The 24,950-nt window shown below is 40.8% G+C and overlaps 2 protein-coding genes across 7 annotated transcripts; both read left to right on the forward strand.

Annotated features, from left to right (window-relative positions):
* The first annotated feature begins 12,811 nt into the window (after positions 1 to 12,811).
* Positions 12,812 to 16,605, forward strand: LOC115108860 (histone H1-like). 2 transcript variants are annotated; one of them, XM_065009617.1, is made up of 4 exons: positions 12,812 to 12,912; positions 13,430 to 13,732; positions 14,620 to 15,048; positions 15,097 to 16,605. In XM_065009617.1, the coding sequence occupies exons 1-4, from the start codon at positions 12,906 to 12,908 to the stop codon at positions 15,195 to 15,197; spliced, it is 840 nt and encodes a 279-aa protein (XP_064865689.1). In that variant the 5' UTR covers positions 12,812 to 12,905; the 3' UTR covers positions 15,198 to 16,605. The 2 variants fall into 2 exon arrangements, with proteins under 2 accessions (XP_064865689.1, XP_029489285.1); XM_029633425.2 differs by having other exon boundaries at positions 14,620 to 16,605.
* An 89-nt stretch (positions 16,606 to 16,694) lies between these two features.
* On the forward strand, positions 16,695 to 23,028 carry LOC115109089 (ELAV-like protein 1). Of its 5 annotated transcripts, none has more exons than XM_029633677.2 (8): positions 16,695 to 16,995; positions 17,742 to 17,833; positions 18,022 to 18,099; positions 18,279 to 18,477; positions 19,388 to 19,491; positions 20,158 to 20,311; positions 20,517 to 20,742; positions 21,732 to 23,028. In XM_029633677.2, the coding sequence occupies exons 2-8, from the start codon at positions 17,798 to 17,800 to the stop codon at positions 22,057 to 22,059; spliced, it is 1,125 nt and encodes a 374-aa protein (XP_029489537.1). In that variant the 5' UTR covers positions 16,695 to 16,995; positions 17,742 to 17,797; the 3' UTR covers positions 22,060 to 23,028. The 5 variants fall into 5 exon arrangements, with proteins under 5 accessions (XP_029489537.1, XP_029489536.1, XP_029489538.1 ...); XM_029633676.2 differs by having other exon boundaries at positions 17,774 to 17,833; XM_029633678.2 differs by having other exon boundaries at positions 17,774 to 17,833; positions 18,279 to 18,453.
* Positions 23,029 to 24,950: the final 1,922 nt, after the last annotated feature.

A 24,950-nucleotide genomic window follows, 5' to 3' on the forward strand; every position in this document is an offset into this window, starting at 1 on the left:
CCGAGCGAGCAAAACAGTGTCCCTCTGTCTCAGTATGTGTAGACCATGTATCTGATTCTGTCTGGACCAAAAGAGTATGGCATACTATTTCTGGCGAGACAGTATCAGATACATGGGCTACATACAGTGGGGCAAAAAAGTATTTAGTCAGCCACCAATTGTGCAAGCTCTGAAATTTTTATCATAGGTACACTTCAACTATGTCAGACAAAATGAGGGAGAAAAAAAATCCAGAAAATCACATTGTAGGATTTTTAATGAATTTATTTGCAAATTATGGTGGAAAATAAGTATTTGGTCACCTACAAACAAGCAAGATTTCTGGCTCTCACAGACCTGTAACTTCTTCTTTAAGAGGCTCCTCTGTCCTCCACTCGTTACCTGTATTAATGGCACCTGTTTGAACTTGTTATCAGTATAAAAGACACCTGTCCACAACTTCAAACAGTCACACTCCAAACTCCACTATGGCCAAGACCAAAGAGCTGTCAAAGGACACCAGAAACAAAATTGTAGACCTGCACCAGGCTGGGAAGACTGAATCTGCAATAGGTAAGCAGCTTGGTTTGAAGAAATCAACTGTGGGAGCAATTATTAGGAAATGGAAGACATACAAGAACTGATAATCTCCCTCGATCTGGGGCTCTACGCAAGATCTCACCCCGTGGGGTCAAAATGATCACAAGAACGGTGAGCAAAAATCCCAGAACCACACGGGGGGACCTAGTGAATGACCTGCAGAGAGCTGGGATCAAAGTAACAAAGCCTACCATCAGTAACACACTACACCGCAAGGGACTCAAATCCTGCAGTGCCAGACGTGTCCCCCTGCTTAAGCCAGTACATGTCCAGGCCCGTCTGAAGTTTGCTAGAGAGCATTTGGATGATCCAGAAGAAGAAGATTGGGAGAATGTCATATGGTCAGATGAAACCAAAATATAACTTTTTGGTAAAAACTCAACTCGTTGTGTTTGGAGGACAAAGAATGCTTAGTTGCATCCAAAGAACACCATACCTACTGTGAAGCATGGGGGTGGAAACATCATGCTTTGGGGCTGTTTTTCTGCAAAGGGACCAGGACGACTGATCCGTGTAAAGGAAAGAATGAATGGGGCCATGTATCGTGAGATCTTGAGTGAAAACCTCCTTCCATCAGCAAGGGCATTGAAGATGAAACGTGGCTGGGTCTTTCAGCATGACAATGATCCCAAACACACCGCCCGGGCAACGAAGGAGTGGCTTCGTAAGAAGCATTTCAAGGTCCTGGAGTGGCCTAGCCAGTCTCCAGATCTCAACCCCATAGAAAATCTTGAGGGAGTTGAAAGGTCCGTGTTGCCCAGGAACAGCCCCAAAACATCACTGCTCTAGAGGAGATCTGCATGGAGGAATGGGCCAAAATACCAGCAACAGTGTGTGAATACCTTGTGAAGACTTACAGAAAACGTTTGACCTCTGTCATTGCCAACAAAGGGTATATAACAAAGTATTGAGATAAGTATTTGGTCAATAACAAAAGTTTATTTTCCACCATAATTTGCAAATAAATTCATTAAAAATCCTACAATGTGATTTTCTGGATTTTTTTTCTCATTTTGTCTGTCATAGTGTACCTATGATGAAAATTACAGGCCTCTCATCTTTTAAGTGTGAGAACTTGCACAATTGGTGGCTGACTGACTACTTTTTTGCCCCACTGTGTAGAGGGGTCGTTCTTTCGCTCGCTCAAATACTTTCTCAGGTGATATAGCTTCAGCAGAGGGGAAGAGACAAAGCGAGATGGATCACTCTCGCCAAAATCTGTCAAGAATAAGCCCAATGCATTTCTATGGGCATAATATACAGACATAAACTTGGTGCCTGCCTTCTGGCATTTGGGACAAAGACTCCCATTGTTAGGGCAGAGATGTGATCATCTCGTCATTATATACAGATCTCTGGTTTCAGCCTCTTGTGAATTGGAAAAGAAAGTTGGCGAGTGCACATTGTAGTTTGCTGGATTGCACGAAAGGAAATTGATGTTTGGCCCAGATGATATAATTATATATAATATAATTACTTCACCAGGGAGCATGACCTAGCCACAGTGTTCATGAGCTTCTTTACATTAGTTAGTTGTGGTTTGTTTTAAATCACAAGTGTGTCGGCCTATGCCTAACCAGGTAGCACAAACATCTGGACTGATTCCGGCATGCCAGATCTAAAACTGCTGGCCCAGCTACCGGATCCAGCCCCAGTCTGAAATGAATGACGGTACAGACTAGGCCCGAGTCATTCAGGCCAGATACGGCAGCCTGAACTGAATCAAAGTTGCCATTTTAGGGACAGAAACGGCCCAGGAACGGCCCAAATCCACTCGAGTCAATCGAAATTACAGATTGCCTCTTAACCGCTGGTCATCCCCATATGACATAGTCTGAACATCTCAATTGTCAGTAGAAACCACATTTGTTTAAGCAAGTCAGCCATATCAGCTATGTTTTTTTTAAGGCAGTAAATGAGGCTGAAAGAACTGTTTCGCTGCCAGACAAGGCTCTGCTAATAGCCAGGTGTAGCAGCGGTAGGGTGTTGGGACAGCTTTAGGCCCTAACAGTTTGTGGGCACAGTTTGTCGCCGTTATAGTGCAATTAATGTATTGTTTAGTTACTTTGCTGGCATGAATCCACATTTTTTTTGTTTTGTTTGCCCCACCAAGATTTACATGCTAAAATCGTCACTGTATGTGGTAGAAACGCCTTCGCTCTGTACATTATCTGGAACAAAACTCGGGCAGTACCAAGTTGTCCATTATTTCTAGATAATGTAAAGTGTTTATCCCTTACATGTATGTATGTATGTATGTATGTAATGTATATAAATGTATGTATTTCGCTCTGGGTCTTTCCGTCGTTTCCTTGCTGTAGCCTTGGACGTGAGTGTTTCTTCTGACAGCCTCGGATCAATTTCCCTCAGAAAATAACTATTTTCTGTGATCTATTGTCAGGCTGTCATAATAGTATTCTAATTCCTAATTATATTGTAAGGCTGCTGTTTGCGTCTCACACCAGTCTATCTTATGTCCCCTGCCCAATATTCATGGATACAGCTCTCACATGATAAACATATGGTTTGTGCTATTCAGAATCCTTTGGACGTCCCTACCCCATTGAAGTTGACTTTAAAATGGTTAAAGATAGGTAAGAGCTTTGGTTATGGTTTAGTGTAGGGACATCCCAAGGATCCCAGATAGCATTGACCATAAACATATAGAAGCTATGGATGCAAGGACTGGCCATCCATTATATATAAATTATAGTTTTAACCATGTTTTGAGGCTATACAATGTTTGTTTTCAGTGAAACAGGCCTATATTTGGTTCTGATGGGACAGTGCAACTCAGCTTATTTTTTCAAAAATCAATTGGCCTAGTGAAAGTCTACACACCCTGGAACAGTTCACATTGAAGATGGACTCCTTTACTGTCCAACCACACTAGCTCAGGCTCAGGGTGCCAGCCTTCAGATTCACATTTTGAGTTTTCTGCGCACGGTGGTGGAAGGTGGAGACAGTCCATCAGAGATGCTGAGGGTGGAGAGGCAGAGTCTCCTGGTAGGAAGACAAACAAGAAGACATGCATTGTTGAGCACATCACTTTACATGGGGTTCAAGTGAGGAATGGGGTCAGATAGAAACACTCATCATTCAATCAATAGAATGTTGTTTTACATCATACTTATAGTTTTATTTTTTTTATAGATTTGCTTTTCAATGAAAGAAGACAGCAGCTGATTGGCTCACAGGGTTGGGTAGGTTACTTTCTAAATGTAATCCGTTACAGTTACCTGTCCAAAATTGTAATCGGTAACGTAACTTTTGGATTCCCCAAACTCAGTAATGTAATCTGATTACATTCAGTTACTTTAGATTACTTTCCCCTTAAGAGTCATTTGAAGAATACAAAAATGAATATTACCAATTGAACCATATCTATTGCAGAATAAATCAATGTTAAAGTTTACATAGCTGGCCATATATGGATGTTAAATGTTACTTTATGGTTTGGTTATGCAGGCTTCTTCCAACCTCCACTTCCTACTACATACGATTAAATGATATCTTTACATTAAAAACCAAAGTTGATCAGAATTCCAGTCATTCCAATAAATGTTATACCCTTTGATCTTCAAGAATAGGACTTGGAAATATGGAAGTATAGATTAGCCTAGGAACGTTGGGTTAACTGCCTCGTTCAGGGGCAGAACGACAGATTTTCACCTTGTCAGCTCGGGGGATGCAATCTTGCAACCTTACAGTTAACTAGTCCAACACAATGCCTCTCACTCGTTGCACTCCACAAGGAGACTGCCTGTTACGTGAATGCAGTAAGCCAAGGTAAATTGCTAGCTATCATTAAACTTATCTTATAAAAAAAACAACACACATGGTTGATGATATTACTAGATATTATCTAACGTGTCCTGCGTTGCATATACTCTGACTCAATACAAGTATCTAAGTATCTGACTGAGTGGTGGTAGGCAGAAGCAGGTGCGTAAACATTCATTAAAACAGCACTTGTGCGTCAAGCATGTTTATGACTTCAAGCCTATCAACTCCCGAGATGAGGCAAGTAACCGAAGTGAAATGGCTAGCTAGTTAGTGCGCGCTAATAGCGTTTCAAACGTCACTCGCTCTGAGCCTTCTAGTAGTTGTTCCCCTTGCTCTGCATGGGTAACGCTGCTTCGAGGGTGGCTGTTGTTGTGTTGCTGGTTCAAGCCCAAAGAGGAGCAAGGAGAGGGACGGAAGCAATACTGTTACACTGGCAATACTAAAGTGCCTATAAGAACATCCAATAGTTAAAGATTAATGAAATACAAACGGTATAAAAATCCTATAATGTGATTTTCTGGATGTTCTCTCATTTTGTCTGTCATAGTTGAAGTGTACCTATGATGAAAATTACAGGCCTCATCTTTAAGTGGGAGAACTTGCACAATTGGTGGCTGACTGACTACTTTTTTGCGCCACTGTATATCTTCATGTACATATTCTTCATCCCTTTACACTTGTGTTTATGGTATCTCTTGTGAAATTGTTAGGTTAGATTACTCGTTGGTTATTACTGCATTGTCAGAACTAGAAGCACAAGCATTTCGCTACACTCGCATTAACATCTGCATGTGACAAATCAAATTTGATTTGATTTTGATTTGGAGCTTCGGCTCAGCTGAGGGTGGTCATTTCTGGGGTTCCACTATTTATGTCCATAGATTATATAAAATAAAATGTAGAAGGGGCATTAAAAGACCTCATCCGAAACCCTAACGTCCTCCTCTTCTCCCCCTCCACCAAATTAAAGCCACAAGATGCAGTGACTGGAGCAGCAGTCAACTCTGACCTCAAAGCTGGAGTGCCTTCAACTTTGCTTAGATCACGGGAGTGATAACATTGACAGGTTCACATGGCATAATTTAGAGGACTTCCTATGACCAGGGGTTTCAATAAGATAGTTCAAATCTGACACTTTACGCAACACATTGAAACTGGAAATACCTCAGGAGACATAGTTTTGATCTGGAGATTCCCTTGCAGGTGACACTGAAGGTTGCTTCTTACAGATGTTTAGTTTGCCATCTGCCCACACCTTACTACCTGCCAAGTCATTCCCCAAAATCATGTGGACTCCCGCTACTGGCAAATGGTGTCTGACCAACATCTACATCACCCTCTACCAGACCACATTTTAGGGTAACTTCATGTAAAGGACAAGAGAATGGAACTAAGCCCATACCACATACCATTACACAACTGCCAGTATCAGACTCTTTAGAGAACGGCAAAACAGATTCCAGAATAAAATCATCTAAAGCTCCAGTGTCTCCTAAGATCTTGATTGAAACATTTTGGTTGCCGTCTACCAGGGACACGACACCATCTGATGTAAAGGCTGAAAAATCACAGTGGGAAGACTGAGAATCAAACTCAACGAGTGGCTGAAAAAGCTCACCCTGGTGGTCAGAGGCTGCAACAGGACTTGCCATCACAGCAGGTTTAACTTGACCTGACTTTTTTTATTTAAGCAGAGGACAATCTTTCTTCCAATGTCCTTCAACTAAACAGTAGTGACAGGTATTAGCATTAACCGGTGCTTTACGTCCTCCAGACCCAAACTCCTGCTGAGGCCTTTGGAAAGAAGCCCCAGAAAAAGGTGACCTACTATTCCTAAGAGTAATGTTATTTTTATGGTACATGAAACTGTTTGACTCAAAATGGCTTTTATGTGTTAGCAATCCTTGCAGATGAGTACAGGCTGCATCACTTGGAGACTTAACTTTACATTCATTCATGTATGTAGCAACCTGGTCAGACAGAATTTGAACTGTTCTAACAATCAAATTAGACAGACCCTCAAAAGTACTAACTTCAGAAGATGTACACCAACGATTAAATGCAGAAGTCAAATCACGAACAAACTCAGAATAGGTTTGTGAATCTAACTTGTTCCTGTAACGAAAACGTTGACGATATGCCTCTGGCACAAGCTCGTAGACCTTCAGAACTGCTGATATAACTTTAGCAAAAACTTTACTGCCACCTACACTCAGTGCTGTAAAAGCCTCACGTGCTTTACCTGCAAGTACACATTGCAATAACATAATCATGTCCAAATCTGACCAAGCTCTAGCTTTCGCAATACGCTCAAATAAAGCAAAGTATGTGTCTGGAACTGACTCATCAAATTTAGGCAACAAACAAAGATTCTGTGAAACAAACTGGTAGTCCTTCTGGTCTATTAGAGTGATTGAGAAATGCCATCTCTAACTGCATTTGCAACAGCTCCCTTTGCTGCCCAAAAGTTAATGAAGGGCTAGACTGAAAACCTGCACCCTCGCTACTAGCAGACTGACCACAAAAACCACCCATTTCTCTAAGATGCTGCTTTAATCTAGTTTTAAGAGTCTAATTTTTTAATCAACAATCTCAATCTGATAATGTTCAGCAATTTCAATGAACTGCTCCTTAGTATACAACTCTAAGGCCTCTGAAGGAGCTTGAACAAAACTACTCAAAATGGAAGACATTTTCCTCAACCAATACAACTATTACAAATGCTAAAAAATAAATTTAAAAAAAACTCACCTGCTGTCAGTCTGGGTTCAAGGACAGGAGCCACACGACACTATCCTCCAAAAACAACTAACTAACTGGCCCTGGTCTTCTTGCAGTCACATGTGGGATTTTATGCACACAAAACCAGTGGAGTGGAAAAGACCCCCCCCAAGTCACTCACTGATAAGCCTGAACATAACCCAGAGTGAATTGCTAACCAAATTTAGATACCAAGCTAACTGAACCAAAACACATGGCTCTCAATGCACTCTCCAATATTGGCCCAACCAAAACATCCCCTCCAACAAAAAAATTTGGCAAACTAAACTAACCCAAATTAACTACAAAACAATAATCAAATAAGCCAAATTACAAATAAACAAACAATAATAAGACAAAGACAATCTAGACAAAACCTTAACCAACTATAACAAAATGTTAAAGTCAGCTAAAATACTAAAGTAAGACGAGCCCCCACTTGTCTCCCGGATGAGCCCCCACTTGTCACAGGCCGGCTCATAGCCTGTGGCAAAAATGAGGGGACGCGAACAGGTATAGGCCAATTTTTAAAAAATCTTTATTGTAAACAAAACTATTAACTTTAAACTAAGAAAAGGAATGAGGTGTGGAAGTATCATAATGTAAAGTGCATTGATGCGTGAATCTGTGTGTGTGAATGACTGAGTGAAAACTATGCAAAACTACAAAAGCCCCAACAAAACAGGATCATACCTGGAGGAGCAGAGAGAGAGAGGTGATTAGTGACAGTTTAAATACTCTGATCCCAGGTGACTCCAATCACTAACGACCCTCTTAGGAGGAGCCGTGACAACTCCTAATAATACCAATGATGGAATGTCTCAGTATGATGATAATTAGAGTTGTGGTATTTGCTATACTTCAGTGGAATGCCAAAAGCCTTATTGCTAACTGTCAGGAGTTTAAGAAATGTGTAATAGATTTAGAGATCAAACCTGATGTGATATGTGTTCAAGAAACATGGCTTAGACTACATCTTGATTTTACTATTCCTTGTTATTGTTCAATCAGATCTGATAGATCAATTGGACAGGGTGGTGGTTGTGCTACGTTCATAAGAGAAGGTCTTGTATATCGTAATATAACTGTCCTATCTGAATATGAATGTGTGATGGTGGAAATCTACAGTGCAGGTAATAATATTAAGTTACACAATTTTTACAACCTTTGTCGTCAACTATCTGTAGTGATGTTTGATGAAATACCAGGGGAATTGTGCTCTAGAAAGATATGGTGCAGTGACTTTAATACACACATGGGGAAGATGTGATGGAAACGAGCATTAGTACGTTTTAACGATGGATGTGGTCCAACAGTTGATGTTGTTACAGGGGTTACATCCTGCCTGGACCTCACACTGGCTTCTAACTCTATTGTATCTATGTGTGAATGTAATGTAATGAATGATTCTACTGTTGGAAGTGGTCATTTCCTGATTTGGTATACCATGATCTTTGATGTTACTATTCTAGATAGGGCACCATTCAGAAGATAGGGCTTTTATATTGCAGACTGGGAAAAGTTTGGTGATCACTGCTTAAAGTCTGTTCGACAGTTGTCTTTAGAGAGGCTGGTTGATGTATGTGCTGCCTCTGTGACCTCTCTGATTTTGAGTGCTGCAAATGTATATGTACCAGTGAGTGAAGTGGGTGAGAAAAGGAAGATGGTTCCTTGGTGGACTGAAGAGTACACTGTGGCTATTCAAGAAAGAAATAGGGCTTACAGAGTGCTGCGTAGGAATATGACTCCTGAGAATATAGTTGATTTCCAAAGAAATGTACTAAAGCTCTTTGGAAACCTTGGAAATTAACTAGATTCTCAGGAGTTATATTCCTACGCCCGTAGGAGCTTTCTCCATCCAATTAATCTATCAGCCTGTGTTGCTTTCCCCCATAATTCACTGTGCTGGAAATAGGGCTGTGGTGGTCATGACATTTTGACAGCTGGTGTTTGTCAAGCAAACAACTGTCGGTCTCACAGTAATTGACCGTTACTTAACATAAACACGTTTAGCATCTCCTGGCTTCCACACATAGCCTACAAGCCACTGATGCAGACCTTTGGAACATCTACATTTTAAAAAGTCTAATAAATCCATGTAATTAGCCTACACCTTCACAATAAATCCATTATTTATTTTAGACGGGTCTAAAGAAGCATGATATGAAGAAAATGTTGTCTATTTCAGAAGAAACGAATAGCATACTCTGTTGTCCTGATCTGGCTATGCCAAATGGCTGTGGGCTACACTAGTTCATTTAGCAGACAAGATTTGCTTAGAATTGCATGGCATTATTTTATAGTATGAAGAATACAATTGAACAAAGCTGAATAAAATCGAAAGGATATTTTCTCCAAACGATTTGAGGGAGTATGCACATGCACATTCTGTGTTGAGTGGTTAACAAAGAAATAGGTACTCCTATATGATTAATTTAGAGTTATTAATGTAACTTTAGTTGTTCTACAAATGTTGAGCCATATGTTTTGATGTTTAATACATTGTAAGGCTGCATGATGCAACTAATGATGATTTGGAAAAAGTCTCATGAACGGCATGACCTCTTCTTTGTTTTTTGCGCAGGCTGTAAACACTTCATCAGTCTTTCATTCACAATCTGACAACACTTAATAATGCCTCAAATTTCACGCCGGCATCCCCTTTGTGTGGTCGTAATGCACCCTAAAAATCTTTGCAATATGCTTAATATTAGGAGAGTTGAGAAATATATATATATATATATATAGTAGGCCTAGCCTATAGAAAGCTGATGGGATCCTCCTCTTTTTAATAGAGGCCATCACTCTGTTTTCTTGCACAATTGCATAGCCTATAGAAATGTTGCCAACATGAGCTCATGGGCTCTCATGAAGTGTTTGATTAGATTTTGGATTAGATTTTCATTGATGTCAGAGTGATTAGAGAGACAATAGAGTTCTGAGTACCAGGCAGTTAGCAAGTTTGGTAGGCTACTAATGACCATCAGCAGCATCAGAGCTTGGAGAAGCCTAATTACCGTGACTAAGCGGTCAAGTGGAATTTGACTGCCTTCATGACTTGTGACCGCCAGTGTGGCGGTAATACGGTCACCACAAAATCCCTACATATGGTCATTAAGAGAAATGCATGGAGACAATTCTGCTCTACAATAGGCAGGGGTACTGAGCTGGGGGGTGCATGGTCTATGCTGAAGAAGATGACTGGAAGAAGCAAGTCCACTCAAATTCCAGTTTTGGTTGTGTGTTAAAAAAATGGCCGTAACTGATATAGAAAAAGCTGACTTGTTGGCAAAGACATTTGCTAGGGTACATAGTGGGGTTATTTTGGATGAAGTAAGCAACGCAGGTGTGAGATTTTAAATGTTCATGTTAATGTGTATAAGAAAAAGGAACACTTGACTTCTTTGGATGCTGTTTTTACCATACATGAGATGCATTCAGCCTTAATAGGCTGTGGATATGCAGCCCCAGGTCATGATCAATTGTGCTATGTAATGTTTAAGCATCTACCTCATGCATGTTCTCCTGGGATTATTTAATAAGATTTGGAGTGAGATGGTTATACCTTCTGGTTGGAAATGTGCAGTAATATTACCTTCGTGTGCTGATAATTACAGACCAATAGAACTGACCTCTAACTTGTGTAAACTGATGGAAAAGATGATAGACAATAGATCATATTTTGTCATATGTCATATTTTCTGGAACATAGAGGTTTATTTTTTATTTATTTAACTAGGCAAGTCAGTTAAGAACAAATTCTTATTTACAATGACAGCCTAGTAATGGATACTGTCTTTGACATTGAAAAGGCCTATGACACTATGTGGAGAGAAGGCCTACTGATTAAGATGGAAAGACTTGGTATTGGTGGGAGATTATATAACTGGGTTTTGTCCTCCTTATTTATTCGCTCTTTTCGAGATAAAATAGGATCCATTTTATCTGATGCCTATAGAGTTGACAATCCTGGTGAGATGCCTTTGGATATACAGCGTAAAGAAAATGGTAGGTTGAAAGGCTGTGAGGTTGAGCATCCCACTGCTACCATATGGCGGCGCACAATTGGTCCAGCGCCGTCCAGGTTAGGGGAGGGTTTGGCCGGGGTAGGCTGTCATTGTAAAATAAGAATTTGTCCTTAACTGACTTACCTAGTTAAATAAAGGTTAAATGACAAATAAATATGACTGTTGGGAATATACTAGTAGACAAGGCAGTGGTTTTGGTTGGACAGTTGGAAAGCTTGCTGATGAAAGTGGTTTGAGGGAGTTGGAGGTTGGCCAGTCTGTGGTGATAGGGTATGTTCCTCCATGGCTACTCCCAGATCTCATTGTTGATCTATCCTGGGTAGAGGAAAGGAAAGAATGGTCAGTAGTCAGTGATATAGAAAAACTGGTTGATGCTTTTTTACCGCTTTTCACAGATGGATCTAAGGACCCAGATAGTGGAGCACAGCAGCAGGCGTTTTAAGTTCCCAAATTTGATGTGCACATATGTAGAAGACTAATAGATGAACTGTCAGTATACTCAGTTGAACTGTTGCCGACAATAGTTGCCCTCCAGTGGGGGCTATCGCGTCTCAGGTAAGACCAAAATGCAGACTTTGTTGAAGTAACAATGTGTATTACAGCAACAGGGGCAAGCAAATGACAGGTCAAGGCAGGCAGGGGTCGATAATCCAGAGTAGTGGGGCAAAGGTCCAGGACGGCAGGCAGGCTCAGGTCAGGCAGAGGTTGGTAATCCAGAGTAGAGACTAAGGTACAGGATGGTAGGCAGGCTCAGGTCAGGCAGAGGTCAGTAATCCAGAGTAGAGACTAAGGTACAGGATGGTAGGCAGGCTCAGGTCAGGCAGAGGTCGGTAATCCAGAGTAGAGACTAAGGTACAGGATGGTAGGCAGGCTCAGGTCAGGCAGAGGTCGGTAATCCAGAGTAGAGACTAAGGTACAGGATGGTAGGCAGGCTCAGGTCAGGCAGAGATCGGTAATCCAGAGTAGAGACTAAATTACAGGATGGTAGGCAGGCTCAGGTCAGGCAGAGGTCAGTAATCCAGAGTAGAGACTAAGGTACAGGATGGTAGGCAGGCTCAGGTCAGGCAGAGGTCGGTAATCCAGAGTAGAGACTAAGGTACAGGATGGTAGGCAGGCTCAGGCAAAGTGGTCAGGCAGGCGGGCTCAGAGTCAGGACAGGCAGGGAGGGGGGGAAGAGAGAGACTGGGGAAAAGCAGGAGCTGAGAAAACCACTGGTTGACTTGTCAAACAAGATGAACTGGCAACAGAGAACACAGGTATAAGTACCCAGGGGATAATGGGGAAGATGGGCAACACCTGGAGGGGGGTGGAGATGAGCACAAGGACAGGTGAAACAGATCAGGGTGTGATAGGTGGAGGACGTACAACCTGTTAGAATTATAGTATGCTCAGATTCTCTGTCTGTATTGAGTAGTTTATCATCTGGTAAATCTAATAAGAGTGACCTACTATTGGAGGTATTAATGTTATTATGGAGAATTGAGTGTGATTCTGCTGGGTCCCAGCACATTCGGGTGTAGAAGGGAATGAAATTGTAGACCAGATAGCTGAAACAAGATATCATTTATATTAATTAATTTACACTCCAGCACAGTAGCTGGCGGAATGCACCTTTAATGTTGGTTTGCGGACCGCCATTATATCATAGAAGAAGAAGACACACCCACAACTTCAACTTCCTTTTCGAAACCCCAACCGACACCCACCCAGTTTACCTACAGTCAGAACAATATCTCAATCTTCTGAAACCAAATGGCTGGTAAGTACTGTATAAATGTGCCTTATAAAGATATGTTTTGCTAAACGTTTTTGATATGAGAGAATGTCTTAACTTTGAGGACAGAATTTCAATTTCACTTTCATTTCTACCAGTCAAGAGTAATCACTAGCCAAAAACTCAATTCCACAACCTATGATGGAGTTGCGCAACGACGAGTGTGGGCAAACTGCACCTCTGACTACATCGACTCGCTGTCAGTCAATAGTTGTAAAAAATGTCATTATTTAATGCCTACTGAAAAATACTAAAGGCTGATCAGGGAGGACCATGTAGAACTGGTACTAGTAGAGAGCTATAGGTGCCAGTGGATACGGTACAGCTGCCACAGGTCTGTCCGGCAAGAACACGTCAGATGTCTTCAGATCAGGTTTATTACAGATAAGGGTTCACCACACTCCTTGTATTGGCAGGAATGCAATTCATATCTTGATGGAATTGAAGCAACAGACTGAAACTTGTATATTCTTATTTTCATTGTGCTCTTCTGTCTGGATAGTCAATCAATTGAATGATGTCCGGGAGCAGTTTGTCAGCCTGGTGACAGAGGCTAATATCAAGGCTCTACTAGACAGACTTCAGCATCCACATGAAGGCAGAAGATTTATCAACAAGTTCGAGGCAGAAGAGGTGATACAAAAAAACCCTGAGAGGGCCGACAAGGCACGTTCTCTTATTGATATGGTGATTAGTAAAGGTGATGCTGCTTGCAAGATGATGTTAACCACATGGCATAATCTAGACCCCTCCAGCCAGATATTGAACACACCGGCACATGTCCTCACAAGCCAAAGGGCACTAGGTCAGTACTACTTACCCATTTCACTTCTCCCAGGCCAGCTCAATTTCAAATAGAATAGCCCTGTTTACATAGATATAGCACTGCTATGCCTGTTTATACTGTTTATACGAAAAATGTGATAAAAAAACGTGATCTACTTTATCAAACACTGTATAATGCTCAGTAAATTCTGTTGGTATATCATAATATTTACAAAATGCACAATAATTTGCTATTTTGTTTGGGGTGCAACTTAGTTTTTAGAAGTGGGGGGACATACCTTTTGTGTGTGTGTGTTTTTTTACCCCCGTCGGAGAAGCACTCCAAACAGCCTACCCGACCGCTCAGAGGCATCCGCATGGTCCTGAAGCACACCGCTGCCTCGCTTTGTATCACATTCCAATTATAAAACTGGGGGGGACAAAAATGCAATTTCAGAATGTGGGGGGACATGTTCCCCGCATTCCCAGTGAAAGTTGCGCCCCTGATTTTGTTTAATGCCAAGATCTTATTAATTGCACACAACAAATGTGATCGTACTACAGACAATGATGTTCTATGTTCAACAAACAAAGTAAACGGAACAGGATGTTGCAGTGCAATGGTTGCAGGCACCATTATAACATTAGTATTTTCTCTTTGATATTTCCATCAAAAGGATCCTCCTCATGGATGCCTCCATCTCAAGGTTCTCCTCCAGCATCGTCTTGTGTCATGGGTGCTGAAAGAACGGCAAATGAAATAAAATCTACAGTGATTAATTATAACTACAACTATAACTTGTAATTCTAAGATTTTACATGGAGAATTGTCAAATTACGCTTTCCACTGTTCATAACCAAACACATTTATAATGTAATCTCATTACATATGTTGTGATGTAACTGTTTCACCTGTTATGCCTCCAGCTATGCCTATTCACCAAGCCCAACCAAACCTGAAGAGGAAGGCTGAAAGCATTGGAATTGGGACAGTTGGAAGCACTGTAAATAACGCCAAGAGGCCCAAAATTGAGGACCACCTTGAGAAAAACATGAAGACCACACCCAAGGCACCTGTACCCAAGAAGCCTGCTGCAGCGAAGAAGCCTAAAGTCGAGAAGCCTGCTGCAGCGAAGAAGCCTAAAGTCGAGATGCCTGCTGCAGCGAAGAAGCCTAAAGTCGAGAAGCCTGCTGCAGCGAAGAAGCCTAAAATCGAGAAGCCTGCTGCAGCGAAGAAGCCTAAAATCGAGAAGCCTGCTGCAGCGAAGAAGCCTAAAGTCAAGAAGCCTGCTGCAGCGAAGAAGCCTGCTGCAGCGAAGAAGCCTAAAATCGAGAAGCCTGCTGCAGCGAAGAAGCCTAAAATCGAGAAGCCTGCTGCAGCGAAGAAGCCTAAAATCGAGAAGCCTGCTGCAGCGAAGAAGCCTAAAATCGAGAAGCCTGCTGCAGCCAAGAAGCCTGCTGCAGCGAAGAAGCCTAAAGTCAAGAAGCCTGCTGCAAAAAAATAGTTAAATAAAGATTTAAAACATAAGAGCACCAGGTGCATATGCCTAAAATTATTCTTATGAGATGTTGTGAAGTTTTAGGCATATTCCCTTTAAAACATTCAAAGCACCATATACAGTGGGGCAAAAAAAAGTATTTAGTCAGCCACCAATTGTGCAAGTTCTCCCACTTAAAAAGATGAGAGAGGCCTATAATTTTCATCATAGGTACACTTCAACTATGACAGACAAAATGAGAAAAAAATCCAGAAAATCACATTATAGGATTTTTAATTAATTTATTTGCAAATGATGCTGAAGCTGCCAGCTGAGGACTTGTGAGGCGTCTGTTTCTCAAACTTGACACTCTAATGTACTTGTCCTCTTGCTCAGTTGTGCACCGGGGCCTCCCACTCTTCTTTCTATTCTGGTTAGAGACAGTTTGTAATGTTCTATGAAGGGAATAGTACACAGACATCTTCAGTTTATTGGCAATTTCTCGCATGGAATAGCCTTCATTTTTCAGAACAAGAATAGACTGACGAGTTTCAGAAGAAAGTTATTTGTTTCTGGCCATTTTGAGCCTGTAATCAAACCCACAATTGCTGGTGCTCCAGATACTCAACTAGTCTAAAGAAGCCCAGTTTTATTGCTTCTTTAATCAGAACCGTTTTCAGCTGTGCTAACATAATTGAAAAAGGGTTTTCTAATGATCAATTAGCCTTTTAAAAGGATAAACTTGGATTAGCTAACACAACGTGTCATTGGAACACAGGAGTGATGGTTGCTGATAATGGGCCTCTGTACACCTATGTAGATATTCCATTAAAAAAATCAGCTACAAATAGTCATTTACAACATTAACACTGTCTACACTGTATTTCTGATCTATATGATGTTTTTAAGTGACCCCAAACTTTTGAATGGTAGTGTATGTTATGGTTCACTCTTAGTTTTCCTTATCTCCACTGTGGAATGCCCATGTTGATCCTCTTGGTTCTCATGATCCATCCACCTATCTTCTTTGTTAGTCAGGCCTGACCCCTTCATCCCGTAGTTTCTTTCTGTAATCTAATTTATTATGACTGAAGATGCATAATTTTCTGCCGGGTCCCTTCTAAATAGGGTATAACAGACTCGTTAGAACTTTGACCACACGCCCTCTAGGCGTACTACATGCCCTCTATCAAAACAAAACTGGAATTTTTCCTCAAAACAAAGGTAAAAAAGTATGCTAGTCATTTATAGAAAAATTCATACCAAGTTTGATGTTTCTGTGACAAACGGTGAATTAGTTATTTATGTATACTGCTTTCAATGGCATTTTATGGATTGTATGTATTTCTATCAAGTCAAATGGAATTTCTACTCAAAACGAAGGCTGTTAAAGTATGCTAGACATTTATATAATAAATTATATCTTGTTTGATGATTCTGTGACAAACGGTGAATGAGTTATTGATGTTTACATTTTTAAATGGCTTTTGGCGCATGTCTGTTGAATGTCCGAATGTGTGAATATAAAACCAATTTTTAACCTCGGTATTTTGCAGACCTTTTTAGTGGAGTTGATAAAATGAACTTGAAGGACAGACATCAAACCCAATCAACTGCAACAAAACACTTTGCCGCCTTTGGGGAGGGGGCGGAGTTTAGTGTGTTGAGAAGCTGTGACGTCGGCTATCCGCGCATGCTAGTAGCAGCACCAGTGTTTGCTTTTGTTGGACGAAGAGAAAAATTGCAGGATACCGTTAATTTGTTTTGATTTTTTTCCTAGGTCCGTTTTGGCCTATTATTAATCACAGGAGTATCAATAAAGCAGGTACGTTTCCCAATGTGTCTAGTGTTCAATATTTCCATTAGTTCGCAGATTAACGTTAGTTAGATAGTAACGTTGGCTAGCTTATGTGCCATGCGGTCCAGAAAGCCGGCCTAGTAGTAGTAACGTTAACTAACTAGCGAACGCTACTACCAAAGACTAGAATATCTGTGCTACAAAATACCTAATTCTTTGGAATAACTTGACCAATTCAAGGCATGGTTTCTAAACCTTATTCTAATAGAAAATGTTAGCTAGCTAACTGCGTAAGTATGTAACGTTATGTTATTACCAAATATAGCTTCGTAGCTCACGTTAGCTTGCTAGCCATTTGGCTAGCGAGTTCATTTAGTCCTTGCGTTGTCCGAAGTTGTCACGCCCACGCTGCTAGTGCTTGCTAGCTAGTAAGCTAACATTAGCTTGTAATAGCCAGCTAGATAGTTAACGACGTTACTATATTGCTGCACTTAGCTACCGAACATTACCGTTAGTTGATTAGCTACAATAGATCATATTGTGTTGGTCCTCTGCAATTTGATCATTTATCGTGCTAACTCGATAACTCAAGGGGGGGGGCGTTTGAGTATCATCAAGCCAGGGAGGCAAGAGACCCGTCCTTGACCGAACACATTCCAAATGAATGACACTGGTTCAATAAATTCCGTTAAACCTAGTCATCAAGCCCTTTGCGTGGTGTTCAGTAGGACACAACAAAGGAAACCAAATCATGAACATGCTTTTGTGTTCAGGTAACTAAGGTAACCCCCCCCCATACTTTCAGAATCCACATCTGTGAAGCATCAACATGGCAGTCAGAAGGGGACACATCAGATACCTCAAAGTGAGTCGCTCTATTAAGTGTTTTGAAGTTATTTCGTAGTTGTCTATATATTGTGCTGTTGCACAGATGGTTTGTATTATTGTGAAATGGACACGAAAGAACTGGGGGGGGGGGGTCTTTTAAATGGTGTCAAGTGCTCTGTTGTCTGCAGCAGAGGATTGTGAATTACCCAGTGTTTACTCTTGCAGGTGTGTGAGGTACAGAGTTGTCAGGGTGACAATAGGGAATCACAACAGCATGTCGGTAAGGGTTCGATTAACATGAAGGTAAATCCACAGATTAACTTTGGCTTTATTTTGAGAAGCATTCTGTTTTGTTTTTCTGTTCTTTTGGGACATGGGCAGCATTCTCTAAGAACAGAACCAGTTAACTGTCATCTTTCATAAAGTTCTAGATGTCTTTATAACGGCTTACTTACACCCATCCCATTCTCCTGAAATTATAGCAAGACGCTTATGATAACGGTTACGACGAACAGATGGAAGATGAGCCCAAAGATGCCAAAACCAACCTTATTGTCAATTACCTGCCCCAGAACATGAGTCAGGACGAGTTGCGGAGTCTCTTCAGCAGCATCGGCGAGGTGGAGTCTGCCAAACTCATCCGCGATAAAGTGGCAGGTAATCCCTATCACAAAAACCAGAGTGAGTCCAACCCCTTTTCTTTTGACCTCGGTTCACTTACTTTGAGGATAAATAATGCCCTGGAATTCTCATTGTTTGTTTGCACATGTGCTCTTTTGTTTTTCACTACAAAAGTCTGTGACATCAAATATTTTTGTTTGACTTCACCAAGATTTTCTGTCGATTACTAATCTGTAAAATCAATGCGGTATTTGCTGGTTACCGCAATTGTCTTTTACTTTGTATATAACTCCTGTGTACCCCCTCAATCTTATGAAAATGTATTTAGATGCTAAGACTATTTTTGTGTGTTGCAGACTCGCTGATTAGTGTTGGGATCAGAGATTGACTTTTTTTCTTTGGGATGTTGTTCAACTCCTGTTTTTCTGTGCTATACATCTTGTTGAATCTGTTCTTTAAACTTTACTTTAGTGTCTCTTTTTTTTTTAATGGTGGTCGTTGGGAATTCTATTCATGGTCTTTGCAGATGTTTTCTTATTTCATTGGGTGTTATTAGATCTGGTGATTACAGCATACCCAATCTTAAAATGCATTTATTTTGTGGACCCTATATTATGGAATTTTATGTAGTTTTCTCTTGTCTTTTTAGTTTCACAGTTTTTATATTTATTGGAAACAGAAGAATTGTTTTCCTTCAATTTAGTGTTATTTTTGTTTGATAGAATGCCAACGTTTTAATATCATTGTTATTTTAAGAAGAAAGATATTTTCATTTAGACTTTTCAATGTGGATCAGCTTTTCTTTTCTTTTTCTTGGGCCATATTTAGCAGAAAATGTTTTCTTTTGCAAATGTTTTTGCCAAAATGCATGCCGTGTACCGATATCTCCCGTGGAAGACTGGTATCCAATCTGTAGAAATGGACAAACTTTTGTTATTTTATTTTGTTGTTTTTCCTTTTTTTTCTCTAGGCCACAGTTTAGGGTACGGATTTGTTAACTATGTTAACGCTAGTGATGCAGAAAGGGCTATCAATACCCTCAATGGGCTGAGACTACAGTCTAAAACTATCAAGGTAACGTGCAATAAGGTGTTTTTGTTTCATGTTTCAACTGATGTGATATGTTCCTCAAGTAGTCCCTGGGCAGTTGAGGGCGAGCCCTCCTGCAAAGTGTCTATTTGCGAAAGGATATGAAGGTATTTGGGTAACATGTTTACTTAATCATGTAATTAACCTTTTTGTTCTATAATTTATCATTTTTGGCGATTTTTGATTTAAGCAATTTGCGTGTGCGGTTAACCTGACATGGTTTTATTTTCGGCACATATTTATACTGAAGCCTATATTCATCTTGTTCAGACTACATTTGTTTTTTTATTTAACACTACTGGTTATTGCTTGAGTGTGACGTTGTGCCGAATCAAAGCCCTGCATAATTTCGCAATTACATCTATTTTCCTTTTATAGCTTTTTAAAACAGACCTTTTACTTAATATTAGGGTTTTCTTTTATTACTTAAATAGCGGCTCAGCAATGTGACTGAATTATCAGAATAGGAATGTTTTTTGTACTTTTATTTTGCTTGAAAATTTCAATGCGAGATATTTGGGCATTTTGAATCTGATTTTATTTTTCAAATGTGTGTAATATTGTCAAATTGATTCCAAAGTTGTTGTTTTTTAAAATTGTTTTTCCTTTAAATTGCACTCAATGGAAACTGACCTGCCGTCTCCTCATCAGGTGTCCTTTGCCAGGCCGAGCTCTGACGGTATTAAGGATGCCAATCTTTACATTAGTGGGCTGCCCAAGACCATGACACAGAAAGACGTGGAGGATATGTTCACACGCTATGGTCGCATCATCAACTCGCGTGTATTGGTCGATCAGGCCTCTGGTAGGTAGGCAGGCACAGCCTGAATGAGAAATATTTGTGTATAATCAGTTAAATGAGCACCAAGGATACCACTCGGCTAGACTTTACCCCTCTCAAAATCCTAACTATTTGCGTGTACATTTTCAACAGACTTCAAATCAGTGTCTAATAGCATCTTCACCCTATTCCATTAATGACTTCTCCATTTCATCCCCTTGCTTCTCAGGCCTGTCCAGGGGGGTGGCCTTTATCCGCTTTGACAAACGGGCCGAGGCGGAGGACGCCATCAAAGACCTGAATGGGCAGAAACCCCCTGGTGCCTCGGAGCCCATCACAGTGAAATTTGCTGCCAGCCCCAACCAGGCCAAGAACTCCCAGCTCATCAACCAGCTCTACCACAACCAGGGCCGGCGCTTTGGAGGTCCAGTACACCACCAGGCCCAGAGATTCAGGTATGGTTGACTGCTCTACACACACAATCCATGTCAGTGACCGGTAGTGCTGAGCGCTTCAACTTTTTTATTTTCTTATTTTGGTTATTTAACTGACTGACGTTAGTTCAATTACTTGAAATGTATGTGTTTTTTGTGAGCCCAACTCTGTTTCTCTAGAGAAATTAGTAACTGTTGGACACTGGGCTGACGGGAGTTTTAGTTTTCATTGAGCAAGTATTCAACCTAGTTCAGTGCAGAAATGTGGTAATTAACTAGATTGACCATAATCCATTGCACCTGTTTTTTCGGCACAAGCGGAGATGGCTGCACTTTTCCGCCTGCTACATTAGATGCACACGGACCGCATAGACTGCGATAGAAAGGAATGTACACAACGACGAGAGGGACAGTTCGTGAAATTAAGCCTTGCCATCTTTGACAAATTAGTCAACTTATTTTGTCAGATAGCTCTGCGGCTAGCCTAACTAAATGGGATGTATGGGGAGTACAGAGAATGTTTGGCTGATACTGCGTGAGCTTAGATGGTGACAATAATAGTAATCAAATGAAAACTAAGTGATGTACACAACTGAAATATTACGTATTTTTCCCGCCGTAATTTCCTTTTCTATTGAAGTCTGGGCTACCCAATGTTTTGGTAATTCAATGTTCACTATTTGGGGAATTTCCATTGAAAAGCGTATGTTTTGATTTTTATAATTCAATTAACGTTTCCAAAAATGTTAAATCGAACCAACCTAGAAAAGCACTAATCCCTCAGCACTAGTGGCCTGTTGTTAAACAAGGGTATTTTGTGATCCTGAGGAGTCAAGACTAGAATCCCAAAGACTTACACCCCTGAATTATTAGTTATTTTTGTAGTCTCTTTTAGTACTTTGGTCAGTTATTTCCTTGGACAACAGGCCTGCGACTTATGTTTTTAGGTTATTTTAAACGGGCATCTATGGAGTTGCATTTGAAGAACCCTCATTCTGTGCCACTGGCAGGTTCTCTCCAATGAGTGTGGACCACATGAGTGGCATGTCTACGGTTAGCGCTCAGGGGAACTCCACCGCTGGCTGGTGTATCTTCATCTACAACCTGGGCCAGGACGCTGACGAGGGCATCCTGTGGCAGATGTTCGGGCCGTTTGGAGCCGTCACCAATGTCAAGGTCATCCGAGACTTCAACACCAACAAGTGCAAAGGCTTCGGCTTCGTCACCATGACCAACTACGAGGAGGCCGCCATGGCCATCGCCAGCCTCAACGGTTACCGCATTGGAGACAAGGTCCTGCAGGTTTCCTTCAAAACCAGCAAGGGGGGTCACAAGTAAACTGAAAAGGGTGAAGGGGTGCTTGTTTTCCATTCTTACTGGGGGGGTTAAACAATATATTGGGAAGGCTACACATTTGTTCATGGAAGGAGATAATCTATCTCCTTGGTTCTTGTAATTTAATTTCTATGCTGTCACTTAGATCTTTATCTTAGCCAGTAGAAAAGTAGACTTCTTGCTGTGACAAAAAATAACCTGTTCCATAGTTTGTTTTTTTTTTTGCTGGGGGGGTGTTCAGTAGTGTACAGGAAGTTTGTTGACCAATTCTTGAATGTTTTAATGATCTGTGGGTTATGTTGGTCTACTTCATGTGTGCCACATACATGGTTGAGGGTGACGATGCAAATTCCTGCCATGTTTAATGCTCTGCTTAATACATGCTTGCCATTTCTCTTCTTTTTTTTAACATAGTCATTTTATCATGATCAGGGCGTAAAGCTTGGCCTTGATTCCCAATAGACCCTCCAGTCTTTCTACACTCCTGTTCTCAGAAACAATGTAATTTTGAACATGCACAAGTCGTGTTCTAAATCTACACAGACTATTAGATAAAGCATGCCCTTCTTGGCAATGCATTTGATTACAAAAATATTGCTGTGTAATTGGGGATCTAAGGGGGGGAAAGGACTGATAAATGTGTTTTCCCCATTCCTCTATTTATACATGCCCTCAGACATTAAACCATCATCTGAATTGTGATACAAACTAAAGGGAAGATTTAAATGATTCAGTTGGTCGGAAGATAATATTCTGTAAGCTGTAATTTTGATAAATACAGGGCTTTTTTCCTGAGTTATTCAAGCTTTAACCAGTTGTATGCTTTTCTGTTTTCATGTGATCTTTTCTTTTATTGAAACTGCCTTTCAACGTCAACTTGTTTTCCATGATTGTTTGATTTACTTTTGCCATTAAACTGTATTTGGTGGAAGTTTTGGTTTGTTCCAGTTTTTTAATAAAAGTTTAACTTCGCTTTTAGTTTGGTTCATTGCATTTAGAAGTTGCCGTTTCATAAACATGACTAAATACTATTCCAACTTGGTCTCTGTATGTCTCCATAATTAGCCAAACATTTTTTTTTTATGCATGATTTGAATTTGAAAGCCCTGCCTGGGCATGTCCTGCGTAGTTAAATTTAACCAAAGCAAGTTATGTATGGGGTTACTTGCATACCATTGTTCTCATGAGGCCAAACGTTGGGGTACTGGAAAGTGGGGCTCACAGTTTAGAGGGATGTGCCCTCTGTCCTACAATTTTTTTTTTTTTGTCTCACCTCGCCCGCCCAAGCTTTGCAGACCCATGCATGGCCAGTGGGTTTGACAGGTGTGACACACTTCTTGAAAGAGCTGAGGTGTCGTGCACTGTCCCAATGAACAAAACAGATTTTCTGACAACTGGAATGGCAGGTATCTGTTTATGGTAAAACCGGTGACCACTATTCTTGGACACTAAACACGTCAGTAAATATTGTAGCAGATAAAAATCTGAACATTGTTCACCTGATGTTGATACATAGTGTAGGGTACTTGCTACTTTCTATTTAGTATGGTATACATGAAGAGCTCAACATACAAGATTAGTTCACACAGTGTCTGGCCACACGGGGGTGTAATAATAGATTCATGGTAACAAGGTGTGTGCAGGTCATACAGCCTAAAACAAGATGGTCGAGTTGTGGAAAAATCGGATTAGGCAATCCTCTTCCAAGGGCTCACGCAAATGTATTAAAACATTGACAATTCATCTTTTTTTGTTATTCTATTGAGCAATCAAACTAAATTGGCAGCATAGTGCCGCTGCCAAATCACTGTCTACATTAAAAGTTCAAATGCATATTTTCCAAACGTCAAAAGTTTATTTTCCACATCTCAACATGTTTGCGAACTGTAATAAACAACCTGTTGTGTATAAATGCTTGCGTGGGATTGTTAAATACCTGATTATAATGCAATCTATTTTTTAAATTGGGGCATAAAAATGGATTCCAGGAGATTTTCTTGTTAATTTGACCCAAATAGCATCTGGGAGTTTCAAATTCCATTTACAGCTTTATCTACAGTAAGGCTTGTCTGTGATTATAGCAGGGTACGCCTATTATTATGCCTACTAGGTCAAGGTTTCCCAAACTCAGTCCTAGGGTCTGTTTAGTTTTTTGCCCTAGCACTGCACAGCTGATTCAAATAACCAACTCAACAAGCTTGTATTATTTGAATAAGCTGTGTTGTGCTAGGGTAAACACCAAAACGTACACCCGGGGGGGTGACAGGACGACTTGTACTAGGTCACAATGGTTTAGCCTGCCAGGTAAACAAATGGCTTGCCTATTCTAACATTCCAGTGTTTGTTGTTGGTGTTACAGAGGGTTTGAATTGGGTGCTGCTGTTGAGTCCCACCCTTTCGGAAACAGCTGTACACATGGCTTGAGAATCATTATGTAAATACAATTATGTGCTGAACTCCTTCCCTTTCTTGCCAGTGTGACCTAATTTCGCCACCAGCAGTGTTTGATTAGGACTGAAATATGTTGTGGTACTCATTTTGGGTGCTGGTATTGTTTATATTGGTGCAGGAACGCCACAATACTTTTGAGCTAATTATTCTATAAGAGGAACAGGAGCCGAAGCAGTTGGTGATTATTATTATTATTTTTACTGTTACCTGCTTTTCTCCCCAATTTCATGATGTGCAATTGATAGTTACAGTCTTGTCCCATCACTGCAACTAGAGCCATGTGTTCTACGAAACACGACCCTGCCAAGCCGCACGGCTTCTTGACACTGCTTGCTTAACCCGGAAGCCAGCCGTACCAATGTGTCAGAGGAAACACCATCCAGCTGGGGACCGAAGTCAGCTTGCAGGCGCTTGGACCGCCACAATTTGTCACTAGAGCGCGA

This window comes from Oncorhynchus nerka, linkage group LG25 (genome assembly GCF_034236695.1).
Source record: "Oncorhynchus nerka isolate Pitt River linkage group LG25, Oner_Uvic_2.0, whole genome shotgun sequence".
NCBI classification, from domain to species: domain Eukaryota; kingdom Metazoa; phylum Chordata; class Actinopteri; order Salmoniformes; family Salmonidae; genus Oncorhynchus; species Oncorhynchus nerka.

Excerpts from the sequence above, each read along its gene's own strand:
- LOC115108860 (XM_029633425.2), top strand. Across the intron at positions 13,733-14,619 it reads CACAAGCCAAAGGGCACTAG|CTATGCCTATTCACCAAGCC; the intron begins GTCAGTACTACT and ends TTATGCCTCCAG.
- LOC115109089 (XM_029633677.2), top strand. The coding sequence starts at position 17,798 with ATGGCAGTCAGAAGGGGACACATCAGATACCTCAAA. Across the intron at positions 18,100-18,278 it reads AGGGTTCGATTAACATGAAG|CAAGACGCTTATGATAACGG; the intron begins GTAAATCCACAG and ends CTGAAATTATAG. Across the intron at positions 19,492-20,157 it reads TACAGTCTAAAACTATCAAG|GTGTCCTTTGCCAGGCCGAG; the intron begins GTAACGTGCAAT and ends TCTCCTCATCAG.